Source organism: Mesocricetus auratus, unplaced genomic scaffold (genome assembly GCF_017639785.1).
Source record: "Mesocricetus auratus isolate SY011 unplaced genomic scaffold, BCM_Maur_2.0 Super-Scaffold_100008, whole genome shotgun sequence".
In the NCBI taxonomy this organism is placed as follows: Eukaryota; Metazoa; Chordata; class Mammalia; order Rodentia; family Cricetidae; genus Mesocricetus; species Mesocricetus auratus.
The window spans coordinates 24,353,572-24,369,369 of record NW_024429192.1 but is presented as its reverse complement, the minus strand read 5'-3'; the positions used below and the strand labels follow the sequence as shown (position 1 = coordinate 24,369,369).

The following is a 15,798-nucleotide window of genomic DNA, read 5'->3' as shown; positions in this document are numbered from 1 at the left end:
TGAGCATTAGAGCTTTCATCTACACCCTAAAATGTGTGTTGAACCATGCCCTTTAACTAATAGGTAAAACCTAAAAGTGTACATTTTAATGGGGTGATATTGAATGTTTTGGTATATGTATACAAAATGCAATGTTTAAAGCTCATTACTCATATCTGACTTCTCAAATATTAATCATTTTTAAATAAAGAAACTTAAAATCACTTTGTGTAACATTCTGAAATATAAGTAGATTATTGTAGTTATACTCAACTGTAGTGTGGTGGTTCCCCTGAAGCACTTACCACTGTATGTGTGGATCAGGCTTTTCCTTATTTTATCCTGTTGCCTGCTTACCTCCCCACAGCAGCTTCTACTAACTGCCAGTAGATTTTCATTTTTTAAAAGTATTTCTTTTATTTTTGAGATTATCCTTTAATTTTATGATTTTCCCCTTCCCTCCCATCCCTTCAAACTTTGCTCTCTTTCAAATGTATCACCTCCTTATTTCATCAATTGTTTTTATTACAACATTCTGTTAAATACAGAGACAACCTGCCTAGTCTGTTACTTGTTACTGTTTCTAGTGTTATTAAAAGGAAGATAACAATGTGACTTAAATACAGTGGTAGTCAAAGCATTTATTTATTTACCAGCCTGTTTGCTGTTAGCAGTTACTTGTAAGTGTTCTGGCTGCCATTACCGTATTAGATAACCGTTTGGTGTGCTGCTCACTGGAGAAGACTATTTCTCCAGGTCTCTGCATTCCTTAGTTACCCATAGTTCTCTGAGGATTAGGGAGTTTGCTGTGAAACTGTGTCTTCTAGGATTATCAGAAGCTCACCAACATAACTGTTTCAACATGAGCCGACCATAGGCAGCAGCTATAGACATGTAGACATGGGTAGAGGGGAGCCTCTGAGTCCTTAACTGTCCACAAGCAACTCTCAGCTGTTAAGAAAGAACTAAGTTCTGGGCTTCAGAGATGGTTCAGTGGGTAAGAAAGCTTCCTTTGCAAACATGAGAACTTGAGTTCAAATCCTCAGCACCCATATGAAATCCTGGCATGACCAATCATGCCTGTTACCCAGGTGTTGGGGCAGGCACTGGAAGTCCCCAGAAGCTTCTAGGGTAGCCAGTCTAGTGGAAAAGCTGACCTTCATGTTCAGTGAAGATAATGGATCAAGGGAATAAGATAGAGGCAATTGAGGAAGAGACTTGATGTCCTGCTCTGGCTAATGCATGTGTGTATAGACATGTGAATCCACACTCACATTCGCACATATAGGTTCACAGAGGCACACACCACACACTTATGTCACATAAACCAAAGAGCTGAGTTCTGTCTCCAGGCTCAGGTGGGAGCTTGGGAGGTTTATAGTGGCCCAGACAGGTAGGGATGTGTCCAGCAGAGCACCTCTGCTTTGATTTATTTTATGTAGCTTCATGTTGAACTCCTCTACAAAATTTATTCTAAGAAAATTGAATTGCTTCAGCTGCTAAAAGTAAATAGGCTGGTAAATAAATAAATGCTTTGATTGCCACTGTATTAAACCTCAAAGTAAGGCACATTATTATCTTCATTTCAATAAAACTGGAAATTAATGGAAGACATTTAAAAGGAAATATAATACAACTCAATTTGTCCCAAATAACAATAAGGTTAAAGAGAATAATCAGTGTTCCAATTACAGCCTATTTTTTGAAAAGAAATGAAAACAGTGTATATCAAACATTATCGTTAAAGCCAGAAAAATAATGAGAGAAAATTTCGCTCGTGCTGGCTGTGCATCTGATCCATGGAACACAGGAAATTATTTGAGTGTCTGTTTCTCAATTCTCCCAACGATGGTGTTTAACAAGTTCTATTCTTGATGCATTAAAAGGGAATTTATTTATTGCATGCTGGGGTTCCTTAGGGTACTAGCGCTTAATTCTTTTAGTGAACCCTGGCTGAGCAAGGCAGGCATGTCTTGTTATTAAAATGATAATCCCTGGTGTGGCTAAGGATATGGGTAGTTGAGCAATCCAGAAAGTAGCTTGGTAATCTGTATATGGCATCGTAAGTATGTTAAGATCTTATGTCCTTTGCCTGATAATGTCACATTATAACTGATGCTAAAGAAAGATATTCGGACAGTTATTTCTGCCCAGAGACCTGACATGAGTTTTCATTGTGGTACTTTTCTAATCTTGGAAAGGTAGACAAGTCCTACATTTATGCAGCTGGCTTCAATATTATAAACATTTTGCCTGTCTTGTTTGATTTGTTCCTCTGCCCTGGCTGCATTTAATTTTTTTCCTACCTCAGAGAAAATCATTGTAGATGTTATTTCACATTTTCATTTCAGTTTTAATAGTTTTACAGCATACACACGTCTCTATCTGTTACTTTCAACATATTTCTTGTGTTTGGTATAAGTGATAATTTTCTGTTCCCCTTTAAAATCAGCTTTGCAGTTTTATATCTATCCACTTGGATACATCCCTATTATATCTTTATGTGACACCTCATTGTTTAATTTTCACACATACATGCATTTTACACTTTCTATAGCTTCTTTGAAATTTGGATGCTTTTTTTTTATGCCTTTGCAATCAGATCTCCAGTGATTAGTTGTAAATACTCTCCTTTTAGGCACTCTACAGGTTTGTCAGATTTGAAGTTAATATATGTTTTCATAATTTAGTGTGTTAATAGTTATTGATGTATTTCTCTCATTTACAGTAAGCATAACCAGTTACTGTCATACCTATGGCTGAGTATTACATATGTGTTACTTCCATGTATGCAAGCTTTAACTGTTGGTCAGTGGAGATTTTCCCTTCGTCTGCAGCATAATGTCCCATAATCCATATGGGAGATAAACTATCTACCTTTCTTACTTGAGACAGTTCTTTATATTTTAACTGAGCTCATTTATATTCTTCTGAATTTGACTATGTATGTTATTTCAATATTTTATTTTCAATATGGCATGGATCTTATTTAATAGACTAGAATGTTCCTCTCATTTAATTTTCTTTGTGGTTTCTTTAAATGATGTTTTAAAAACTTTACATTTACTAATATTTTGAAAGTTAAAAGTATATTTAAACAAGTTAAAATCTCTGTTTAATTTTAGGAGACCAAAGGCATATTTTTTAGAACCATTTTATTATTTTTATTTACATTTAAAAGTTATATTTAGGAATGGAAGTGAGGGAGGAGTGATAATATGAACAAAGGAGTCAAGGCCATGATGGGGAAACCCACAGAATCAGCTGACCTGGCCTAGTGAGAAATCACTGACTGTACTTTCAAGTGGCGAAATGTCATATGACTGAACTAGGACCCCTGAATACAGGCGGCAGTGGTGTGGCTTGAGTGATATACGAGGCCATTGGCAGTGGGACCAAGATCTAACTGTAATTCATAAACTGACTTTGAGAAGCCCATTCTCTATGAAGAGATACCTTGCTCAGCCTAGACATGGGGGTGTATGCCTTGGTCCTGCTTTAAGCAGGTGAGGGGACAGACTTAGTTGAAATCCCAGGAGAGGCCTTACCCTCTCTGAGGAGTAGACAGGAGATGGAATAGGGGGAAGAGGAGGAATGCATGAGGAGATGAGGGAGGGGGATCTGGGATTATGCCTGTATCCATAAATGTGTGCATGCATGACTTCTCATCATTAGACTTTGTAGCAAGCACCTTCACTCTTTACACTTCTTCCTAACTCATAAACACTTTTTTTTCAAACTCTAAATAATCCTACATTTTTCTAAGTGGCTCATATAATACTTTGATTATTACATTAGAAAACAGGTTTTTAAAGCAATTTAATTTTTACAGATAAGCAGTATATTATGTTTTACTAAACTCTTAGCCCTATCCAGTTACTGATTACATGATCTTTATTATTTAGATGGTTGGAATCCATTTTCTCACCCATATAAAAAACTGGAATATGGAAAATGGGAGCTGTATATCCCACCCAAGCAGAATAAATCCCCGATACCTCATGGATCCAAATTGAAGGTATGAGCACCCTTCCGTTCTCTCTGTTTCTCTTTTGTGATAAGGCATGTATCACAAGCTGGCCCCAAACTCATTGTCTGAAGAGCACACTGCAGTACTCCTGGAAGCCCAGTTTTGAAGGAATGTATCTCATAGCTGAGTCTTTCTTAGTTGCTCGGGTTTGCCTCTTTTGAAAACTGTTATTTCTTCAGGTAGTGGATTTATTTTCTTTCAAAAATCATTACATTATTTTTTTATTTTATTTACATAGTTGTATGAGTCCTCACACCTTCCTTGCTGTTAAAATTAAGTATTAAATAAATAAATTTCAAAATGTGGTTCCTGCGCAATCTGTAAAATAATTAAATATGAGTGAAGATTCTATGTCTGAACATTCAAATCTAAATGCTTCAGAATCGGGAGCCTTTTGATTGGCGACATGATGACACAAGTAGAAAATTCCATACCATGAAATTTTGTTTCATGTAAAACTTGTTAAAAATTGCAATACTTACCTAAGGCAGAGATAAAATATGCATGAAGTTTGTATTCAGATTTAGTTTTCCTCTCTAAGATGCCTCAGTTTTATGCAAGTATTATAAAATCTGTTCCTAAGTATTTTGATAATGATTACCTTGCCTATACCAGGGATGAATGATTTTTGATATGTTGAAGGGACGTTACAGCTACCTCTGCCTCTTTACTCTGATTCAAGTGTTTCATTGTTTTTTTTTGCTTTAATATTAGTATTATGTTTCTTTACAAACATTGGTTGATCATGAGTAAATTAAATAATGTTTCAAGTTTTTAAACATGTATTATTATCTAATGGTTTAAAATACTTTTTACATTCTCATCTGACTTTTTAAAAAACATTGTTTTACATGTGAATGATGTTTTTTAGTATAATCTAACCAACTTAACTTATGTCATTTCAATGCTTAAAATACAAAAATGTCTCCAAAGAACATTTTCCTATTTACTCAAATTCAAAAATCATATTCCACTGCAATACACGACAACATTGGTTGATCATGAGTAAATTGAACAATGTTTCAATTTTTTAAACATGTATTATTATCTGATGGTTTAAAATACTTTTTACATTCTCATCTGACTTTTTAAAAATCATTGTTTTACAGAAGAGGACATTAAATTATGCTAGATAACTGCTCTTTCAATACGAATTTCTAAAATTTATGGTCAAGGTAATTAACTAGAATCTCTGATACAAGATATTATTGCTAGTGTCTAGACATTTCAAGAGTGAAGGGTATACTTAGGTATTTGTGTAATTCTAAACCGTGACATATTTAGTCATCCATTTGTGGAATTTGGTGTACTTTTTGAGTGAAGTTGTTAAATTCTCTGTGAAACATCAACTTATAGGAGCTTTTTGGCCCTTTACCTTGATGTTATCTTTGAGTAGTCTTACTTCGTAATGAAAAGCCATGTCTTATGCAGAACATGAAAATTTATTGCAGCCCACAAAGGGATTGATCTTTTTTATTTGTGAATATCTCTTATGAATTATCTTGTATCCATTAAAAAATAAGTATTATCTGTAACTTTGTTCACTTTACAAAACACTTCAAACTAAACCTATGAAAAGAAGACATTGAACTACTTATATCATATTATAAATAAGACTCTTAGAGTTAGATGAATGACAACATTTAAAGATAAAATGATAGAATTATTTAAACTGTCATGGCTTTAAAGATACAAGAAAGACAACTTATCTGAAGTATAATTACATTTATATTATTTATGCCCTTCATACTTCAGTGTACTTTATTTTGTATACTTTTAAAAATGTTTGATTTTAACACCATTATTAAAAATAAACAAGAGAATAAAGAAAGAAGAAAAAACAAAATAAGCTAACAGATTGTCATAGTTACTAAGTATCTTTTTTGTATATATACTTTAAGTAGAAAATGCTATAGAAAATGCGATTAGACCAAAAAATGAATAAACAATATATTAATTGTGTGATGGCAACACAGAAACTTACAAGTGGTAGTGACATTCAAGCATACTTGGAAACATATTTGGAAATCTATCAGAGAGCTAGCCGAAAGAAAGGCATTCTAACCTGAGAGTGCTGAACGAATAAAGGTGTGTATTGATCCAGGTCCCAAGGGGGAAGCAAATGGCACACTCAAATAGGACAGTTTAAATAGGTATTATTTTCAAAAAGGCTATTGTCATAGTGGAGCATGCAGGGAAGGAACTGGAGAGTTGAAAGGATCCTTGAGTTGGAAGTGTTAAAGCTTTAACCCCTTCTCTGCCACTTGATGAGAGGATTGATAACTGGAACCCCATCTGGAGAGAAGCACTGGATTTTTGTTGAGAACTAAAGATGGCTTGTAACAGCCTTTAAGAAAATGAGCAGAGGAATAAGGAAGACAAATTATCTGATTTCCCCATTCCCCTTTTATCTCTGATACCTTGTTGGAGCTTGAATCTGCCCAAAGCTTTAAGAATCACAATTCCAGGAATTTTGATTGTACTGGCCAGCATCTGTATTCGAGAAATGGGTGGATAGATCAGGAAGGTGCACTTCTCCAGGCAAACTGAAGATTTGCATCCTATCTAGTAGTTTTCCCCTTCCCGCCCCTCCCCTCCCCTCCCCTCTTTTCCCCTTGTGATTCCATTTAAATCTGAAGACTAGCAATGGCGTTTTAGAATTAACTTGTTTTTCACTGTCTAATATATTTATGCAATTTCAATGTTGCTTACCAGTCAGTAAAACAAAGTACACTAGGGGCTTCTTGGCACCAGCCCTTTAGCAATTTCAAAGGCTTATCTGTTTATTTTGCTTGTTTGTTTGAGACAGGGTTTCTCTGAGTAGCCCTTGCTGTCCTGGAGCTCACTTTGTAGATCAGCCTGTTTCTGCCTCCCCAGTGCTGGGACTTAAAGCATGCATGATCACTGCCCGTAGGCTTATCTGTTTTATTAGCTAAGGTTGCCAGGACAAAATGCCATAGAATTGCTTGCTTAAATGGCAGTTGTATTTGATTATGTTCTACATTCTGTCTTTCTGGTCTAAGAAGTGGGGCTTTTTTGTTTTGTCACATGGTAGACAGAAAGGAAGGTAGGGTATTAGAGCGTACCTATGTGCAAGCCCTGGTGAATTTTACCCATAACAGACTATCTTATATTGTTACTCCACATAGAACTGATTAATTCCCAGTGGCCCTGTCACCACATAACACCATCTTAGGAGTTAGGGCTACATTTAAACAGATGTAATTTATCACATAGCAGGATGGTCCTGCTTTTCAGTTGTAAAACATATTTAGATGTTACACAGTTGATTGCTAGAAACGAAACATGAAAACAAACAGTTACACTTGAATTTTGCTAGCTTGGACTTTTGAAAAAAAAAAGAGTCATATTCATTTGTTTCCATCCTTCATTATATATGGACCTGCTCCAATTAACATGGAGGCAGCACCCAGGAAGCATGCTGACGTGGATAAGCAGTCATCTTCTTCCTGGTCCTAAGGACTTTTGGGTGCTGAGTTTTTTAGATGACCTTTGCTAGTGTGTTTGTAAAATTAGCATTTTAGCATTTTTCTTGTAGTCAAATCAGATTATCAAATTTATTTTTTAAAAATGTACATTTGTATGTATATTTGTGGATGCTTTGTCTTCATGTGTGTGTAATATATATATATGTATGTATATATATATATGTATATATATTGCTAGTGTAGGTCAGAAGATGGCAAAGGATCCCCTGGAACTGGAATGAAACTTAGGTCCTTTGCAAGATCAACAAGTGCTTAAACCACTGAACCATCTTTCTAGCCCATTTTTGCCCTTCTGTTTAGTTTCTTGTACTTGTAACTGCCTTCTAGTTTTATACAATTTTGTTGCAATTCTTGGTTTCTTTTTTCATTTTGTCTTGTTCTGTTAGTGTATTTTTGCCATTACTTACTTGCTGGGGTGAGTAAGAAACCCTAGGGAGTTGGTCCTTTTTAATTCCAACTTCAAAATAACTCCTTTGAGATGGAAGAAGCAGAAAGCATGTCTGCTCAGTAGAATATTTAATGATTTGAGGCTCCCATTGGGTCATTGCATTCCCGTAGTGCACAGTGATCATAAGATTCTGGTCATTCTGATCATTTGTTTCTTGTGATGTCCTTACTTATTATTATATGCGGTATTTTCTTTTCTTCTGTGACCTACAGAAAATCCTTACTCACTTAATTTGTTATCCAGTTCAGCTTAATCAACCTTTAGGACCCCGAAACATCTAATTTGTGAGAGAATGTGTAGGTAGAATTAGATACTTTCCCTAAGCACAGAAATGATGATTCTTTGTGTTTGCAAACACAATACGAATGCTAATGAGCCCAAATAACATACCATAAAATGGCCTCTTCCCTGTAGATGAGAATAAAGCCTTGGTAAATTGACTAATTTTTTCCCTCTCTTTCCTTGCTTACCTCTCTGTTTGTAAGTCCCTTAGCATGTTCATAGGAAACACAAAATAAAGATTTAAATATCTGAGGTAATTGTCTATAGAGTTAAATCCCGTGACTTCAAAGATGAGTGACGGACTACAAGCGTTCCTTTGTATTGTGTGCTTGTGCCTCTCAGTTAAAAACGATCTTATTTTGATTTTTCCTTTCCTAATATAATAGTTAACAAGCATTTGATTTTATGTGTTTTGTATTTGAAGCATTGCACTGTCAGTCCTGGACATGAGGAAAGAAGGAACAACAGAATTGCTTCTCTTGAATTTCTGTGCAATACAAAAAAAAAATTACTATGTGCACTAAGACAGAGTTTCAGTTTCATATTCTTTTCCAAAAATGGCCCTGTCTTTATAAAACTTCTTACTTCTTCCGCATTTTCACAGAGTAGTCAGAGTTGTCATCACTTTGAGACATGGAATCTCTTCGTGCTACTCTCCTCTTTTGAAGTCTTTGTGATGAAATCCCTCATCTCATTTGCTTTTTCTCTGAGCGTTTGAGTCAGTTGACAAGGAACTTGTTTGATTGGTTTTCATGTTCCCCCGTACACTTCTGTTTGATTGTGGTAACCCTGTTTGACTATTCTAAGTGGACACGTACCTGTCTTCACATGAGTATGCTTTATACTTCCCATTGTGAATTCCATTCCTCCTGGCTCACTGCACAAAGCCCACCGTGCTTGGCCTGTGCTTTCCAGTTTTATTTTTATCCTTACTATGAACTACACTTGAGCAATTTTTTTATATCTAATTATGACTAGTTTTGTCTCCTCTCAGAGTGGTCTCAACAGTATCTTTGTTATTCAGAAAGAATTTTTCCTATGTAATAGTCTGAGAAACAACCGGCATTTTGCATTGATGTTTTCCATATTCTCAAATCCACTTTGCCTTCACTGATTATTCCTTTACTTTCTCACCTTATAGAATCTGTTTCTTCTCATGCTGTGACCAGTATCTACTTCAGGTGTAAAATAATCTATAACCCTGTCTGTAATTGATCAGGTAGTTTCGCTTTTTACACAGTGAAGTTTTAGAGCCTTGGTAGCATCTGATTTGTAGGAACTACCCCATGATTGCTGACTTCCTGCATGATATAGTCACCATAAATAACTGGATTTCACAAGGGAAATATGTTTATACTTTCATATCAAGCTAGATGTATAAGAATTGTGTAAATCGCTTAAAATAAAAATTTCCTTGAAACAGTCCATTTACTAGTATACTATCTTAAACAGTATTTAGTAGTAAATAGAATTTCCGTGTATTGGAAGAGTCTGTTAAAGTCAGACTTAGAAAAAAGAATTCCTCAGGTAAACAGATACTAGTTTAATTTTTATAGAGAATCTTTACCATGCTGTATGTTTCTTGTTACTTAAAGATCCTCATTGATCTTATTTGAGCAGTAATTTTTTTGTTGCTGTTGGTGTGTGTGTGTGTGTGTGTGTGTGTGTTGTCTAAGATTAAATGCAGGTGTTGTGCATATTGGTTAGCATTGAGCTACATCCTCAGCCTCACAGTTTGTTATCTTAGTTCTGGAAAAGGCCATACCTAACCATGGTGCCTTGACTAAGAAATGACCCCCAAGGCTTGGAATTTGAATTCCCAGTTCCTCAGTGGGTGACCTGGAAGAGTTTACAGTACAGCTGCAGGAAGTAGATCACTAGGGAAAGGGCCTTGAGAGTGGAAAGCCTTGATCCACTTGTAGTTCCGTCCCTCAGCTTCATGCTTCCGCTTTCCGAAGTGAGCTCTCAGCTTCTTGCTCCAGCTGCCTGCCATGTCTGCTGACGGCTACTGTGCCTTCACATCCACGATGGACTCTTGACCTCTCTAGTACTGTAAACACAAATAAACAGAAAAGTGACTAATGCACTCACTCTTAAAGATTTGAAAGACTTATTTAGTGATTCTTTCTCTGACTTTTATCTTTATCAAAAAGCTAAATATTAATATTCTGTAAAACTGTAGTACTTTATAATCTACCATTTTTCTCCATAACCTCCCTTTGTCATTCTATTTTCAAATATTGCTTTACATCTTTTCACTTTTTTATGTAAATAAGGAGATAATATCAAATTAAATGTATACAGTTTGGGGAATAACTGTAGCATGACAAATAAAAGGTCTAGAGACAGATTGGGGTTCAAGCTTCAAGCAGAAGTTCAGAGAAGAAAAGCAGTCAAGCCACTAGCTCTTGCCTCTACCTTTTTCTGAAAGAGCTGATCCTGTCCCCAGAAGCTCACAGCAAGCCTCAGACAGCTGCCTCTCCTCAGTGTGGCTGGAGAATGAATGCCTTCCTATCCTCAATTTGGTTGCAGAATGAATGGCAGCTCTAAGATCCTGTTCCTGTCTTAAATACCTCTCATGAGTCCTGGGATTAAAGACATGAGCTCTGTTACTCTTTTAGACTGATTCAGTCTTGTGTAAGTCTGGGTGGTCTTGGGCTTAGAGAGATCCATCTGCTCTTGTCTCCTGAGTTCTGGGAATTAAAGGTATGTGTCATCACTGCCTGGCTTCTGTGGCTAACTAGTACGGCTGCTTTGATATTTTGATCTCTAGTGGCTTTAGAAAAATCTTAAACAATGTATCATCACAAATAATGGTTTTAATTCATCATTATTTCAAAACAAGATTGAAAGTGGCTTTAATATTACTTAAGTCACATGTGTATAGATGGACAAGGCCCAAATCTGTGGTTTTGTGATTCAGAACCTGTTAAGATAGGAGGCTTCAAAATTTATTTACTCTGGATGTATGAGAAACCAAAATGCTTCGTGGTTGATGCTTCTAATGTGAGAAAAATTCCAGTCATGAGATGATGACACACACATCTCAAATTAATAATATCATCCCCCGGCATAGCAAGGATCAGCTCTTTTTTTTTTTCTTTTTTTTTGGTTTTTCGAGACAGGGTTTCTCTGTATTGTTTTGGAGGCTGTCCTAGAACTTGCTGTGTAGACCAGGTTGGCCTCGAACTCACAGAGATCCACCTGCCTCTGCCTCCCGAGTACTGGGATTAAAGGCGTGTGCCACCAATGCCCGAAGGATCACCTCTTTGAGACATTTCTTCATTGAATAGTTTCTCAAACCTTGAAGAATTTTCACAAAGAAAAATAGATCTTTGGACAGTACATAGTATATCTGTGTCTAATTAGAGACAATCAGCCACAGCAAAAGAAAAAAAATAATTCACTTGTATCTTTTAAATGTATACATCCAGTATTATTTTAGCTTGTTTATATTAAAATTGACCCCTGTGTTCGGGAGCTCCTATGGCAGGGTCAGAAGGAGAAACAACTTCTTAAGTTCTGTTTTCCCTTTTGATTTTCAAATGATGACTCATAGAGTTATTTTTAGTGTGTCATCAATGGTAGTGTAAGTCATTGTGAATTAACAACTAATGGGCAGCTTCCTTTGATAGCTCGTTTATAATTGAGTGCAGATAGATGAAAATCAAACACAAAGGGAACTCAATTTTGTCATTAATTTTGACTTTGTGTAATGGATGATTTCTGTGCACCACAGCAGCCTTCTAAATTTGTCTGTGTGCAATGAAGAAGCTAATCATGTGCAATGGAAACAAATAACATATGTTTTCTCCCAAAAGGGTCACCCTCGAAGATGATCACAGTCCACAGTGGAGACAGCCCACAGTCCAACTGATGCCTTCCTTTGCATCATTTCTTTTTGTAAACATTGGTTAAGAAAACAATTGTTGCATAATTAGAAATGTGTAATGGTTGGTCAATCAGAATTTATTTCTGGCTTCTTGTAAAACTTCTTTTTCTTTTGCCTTGGAGGACTTATACATCAGGTAACATTTTTAAGCACTTTGTGGAGATTGGTTATATTAGTGCTAATATCAACACTTTCAGAGACGTGTTATCACTAAAGTAGAGGGGACGTTAAGGTACAGAGTGCTAGATGTTGATATAAATGATATTTGTTTTTTAGCAATTTGGCAATTTGGAATATTTTTATAGTAAATGTTTTCCAGTGGATACTTGATAACATTGAGAGAACATGGTAAAATCAGCTTGTATCTTTTGCTAAGAATGTCCAGTAGAACAGCAGTTAAAAATAAAGTCCCCAAAAGAGCCCATACAGATAAATTCACATGACTTGATGTGATGGTGTGTGTGTGTGAGATTGTTTTATTTTATTGTTTTTTTTCTGAGACAATGTTTCTCTGTGAAGTCCTGGCTTTCATGGAGCTTGTTCTGTAGACCAGGCTGGCGTTGAACTCAGAAATCCACCTGCCTCTGCCTCCCCAGTGTTGGGATTAAAGGCATGCTGACCACCACTGCCCATGCAAAATCAATGTTATAACTATTTAAACCAGAACATTAAAGGGAAAGCAGAATTTAGTTTTAAAAGCTAAATATAAGGGTATGTGAAAAAACATTCATGTTTTATTCCTGCACTAATGTCAAGTTTACCTTTCCGTTTGTGGTCTGCTAAAAAGGAGGAATAATTTAAAGAGGGTCCAGCGTGTAGCTGAGAATACATATGTTTTGTAGGAGGATATCAGTGACCTTGTATATCCAAAGTCCACAACAGACATAAAACAAAGATGAGAATGATGTCAGAGAAACCTAACTGTTCATAAGTTGCTACAGCTATAGTGATTACAGATGAGGTCGAAGTGATTGTTAACACAGAAAGAGAGAGAGAGAGAGAGAGAGAGAGAGAGAGAGAGAGAGAGAGAGAGAGAGAGGGAGGGAGGGAGGGAGGGAGGGAGGGAGGGAGGGAGGGAGGGAGAGAGAGAGAGAGAGAGAGAGAGAGAGAGAGAGAGAGAGAGAGAGAATATAAGACCTAGAGGATGGAAGGATGCAAGAGAGGCATCTGGATCTATTGCAGTAATTGCCTCAGCAGACTCTTGGTTATCTGCATAAGATTTGTGCAAGATTAAGCCAGCTAAAATTCCATAGTAGGTGGAGGAAGTTCTTGAGGCCTCACACCTTCCTCAGCTGCTGTTAGCAGCTGAGAGCTGCTGGAGAAGGCTGAAGCATTGTCCTTTGACAGTGTGATGACTGGCGGTGGATTACTTGTGTTTTAGTTGGTGATCTCACTGCCTTCCACGTATGAACAACACGCCATGGACACAGTGGGTTATAGAAACAAAAAGGATGGAAAGTTGGGAGGAAAATAAGTTGGAGGGATGTGGGAGTTGTAGTGGGAATATGGAGGATGAATATGATCTTATTAAAAATTTCATACTAGCTTATCATGGACCTCATGGGACAGCAGCTGGGACATATTGTTTGGAAATAAAAATTGTCTTAAGATAGTGAATATTGTAAATCAAAATCAAATATTCTAAGTAATAAAATATATTTCAAGAGTATTCTCAAAAACAGAAAGTGAGTATGATTAAGGAAGTAAAAGAAATTGAGCCAGACAAGGATGAACGTTGTGGTACCACTATGTTATTTCTTATATTTTGATCTTAATGTGCTTTGCTGTCCCACAAACATACAGACAAAAGGTTTGTTGTTCCTGGAGAATCAGTGCACATATAGAAGGTTTGATTATAAAGCATAGTAAATGGAGATATGTCGGGTCTCTGTTTTTTCTTTTTGTTTGTTTGTTTGTAATTGAGACCGGGTTTCTTTGTGTAACCATGGCTATCCTGGAACTAGCTTTTTAGACCAAACTAGCCTTGAACTCATGCCATTCTGTCTCAGTTGGCCTCCAGAATGTTAAGATTAAAGGTGTGATTCACTAAGGCCAGCATACAGACACACACACACACACACACACACACACACACACACACACACACACACACACACACACAGAGTAATATAAACTTACTACCTCCAAAACTGAATTCAGAGGAAATGGGAACATTATAGATAAAAATGTAAGTTAAGGGTTTGGAAGAATGGGCTGTTGCTATGAGTCAATCTGTAAAGGCACACATGTCCCTCCAAACATGAAATCTACAAGGTTGAAGGAGAGATCCAATACCTTTGATCTGCACACATGAGCCATGACACACATCCACTCCCACCCTGACCCCCACCCTCCCACCCTTTTATTTACCTAGATAACTTTGTAACTACTCAAATTATCTTTTGCTTTGATCATGAACCTCATTTTGAAACCTATTTTGTTGTTTTGTCTCATACGCTTACTATTGTCTTGTTGCTGATATTTTGTTGAATAATGAACCCAAAGCCCTGTGTATGGAAGTTAGTGCTTCTCAGTAACATTCTCCTTCCCTAACATCATTTTGGGAAGTTCACACTTTCTTTAAACAAATACTACAGAACACACAATATTAGGGAAAGGGTGTATGTCAACAGTCATCCATGTTATATGAATATATAAGAAAATTCATAAAGTATTTTCCTCAGTACTAAATGTACTTCACAAAGAACTCTGTTGTGGAAGTGGGTACATTGACTGGCCATTTTCAAGGCAAGCCTTAATCAACTGAACCTTACTAAAATGAGAACTTTTCTAAAATCTGCCTCTTGTAGCATATTTGAAGATAAAAGTATAAAATATCAGATAGGAAATTTCTTCAGCTAATAATGTCCCTGGTCTACTTGGCCACTTCTCTAGTGATATTGGCCTCCCCTCCACCTCTGCATCTTTTTGTGATGACTGCAGCTGAAACGGTGACTCTTATAAACTCTCTCCTTTGCCTTTATCCCTCCTAGCCTTTATGATGAGGAGGTGAATCTTTTCCTCTCCAATGTTTTCAGTTGGGTCTCCTTAACAAAATGACAGATAATTAGAGATTAAAAAAAAGTTCATGAGTGCTGTGTGCATTACATTATGAAAACCTTAAGGAAAAGGCACTCAGTGTGACTGTTTATAATCCCAGGGTATGTAGCACCCTCCACAATGAACAATAGTTTTGCAAAGTAATTCCAGAACAATGGAAATCTGGCTTTGGCATCTACCAGGGGAAGACTTCAGGGTCCTAACTACATGAGATGAAAATAATGGAGGTAAGGTTTGCTTGCAGGTTCCTTTGTCTTCTCTGGAGTTTCTCTACTAAGAGAAACTATATTCTGCCTTTATGCAGAAAATGGAGGTGGGGGGTGCAAAGAGAACTGTCTCTTTATTTGCCTTCAATTACAACTTCCAATGTCAAAGAGGAGCTAGTCACATTGTGTTTCTGGTTTCATTCGTCACAGTCATCTACCCAAATCTATGTAGCAGGATTCTGAAGTGCAAGCTATCAAACTTTGACATTTGTTTGCATCACCTAAGAGCTACTTTGCTTCAGTAGAGAACATACATTTAACAAGCATCCAGGTGATTGTCCCAGTGGTGTTGATACTGCTGATTCAAGTTCACTTTCTAAGAACTGTTCAAA

The 15,798-nt window shown here is 36.6% G+C and overlaps 1 protein-coding gene across 1 annotated transcript in view; it reads left to right on the top strand.

Moving 5' to 3' along the window:
- Nucleotides 1-15,798, top strand: part of Gbe1 (1,4-alpha-glucan branching enzyme 1) — a 241,375-nt gene that overhangs the window by 73,544 nt on the left and 152,033 nt on the right. Inside the window, exon 3 of the mRNA XM_005082053.4 lies at nt 3,885-3,997. Coding sequence (XP_005082110.1) covers nt 3,885-3,997 — 113 coding nt within the window. The remainder of the gene's footprint in view (nt 1-3,884; nt 3,998-15,798) is intronic.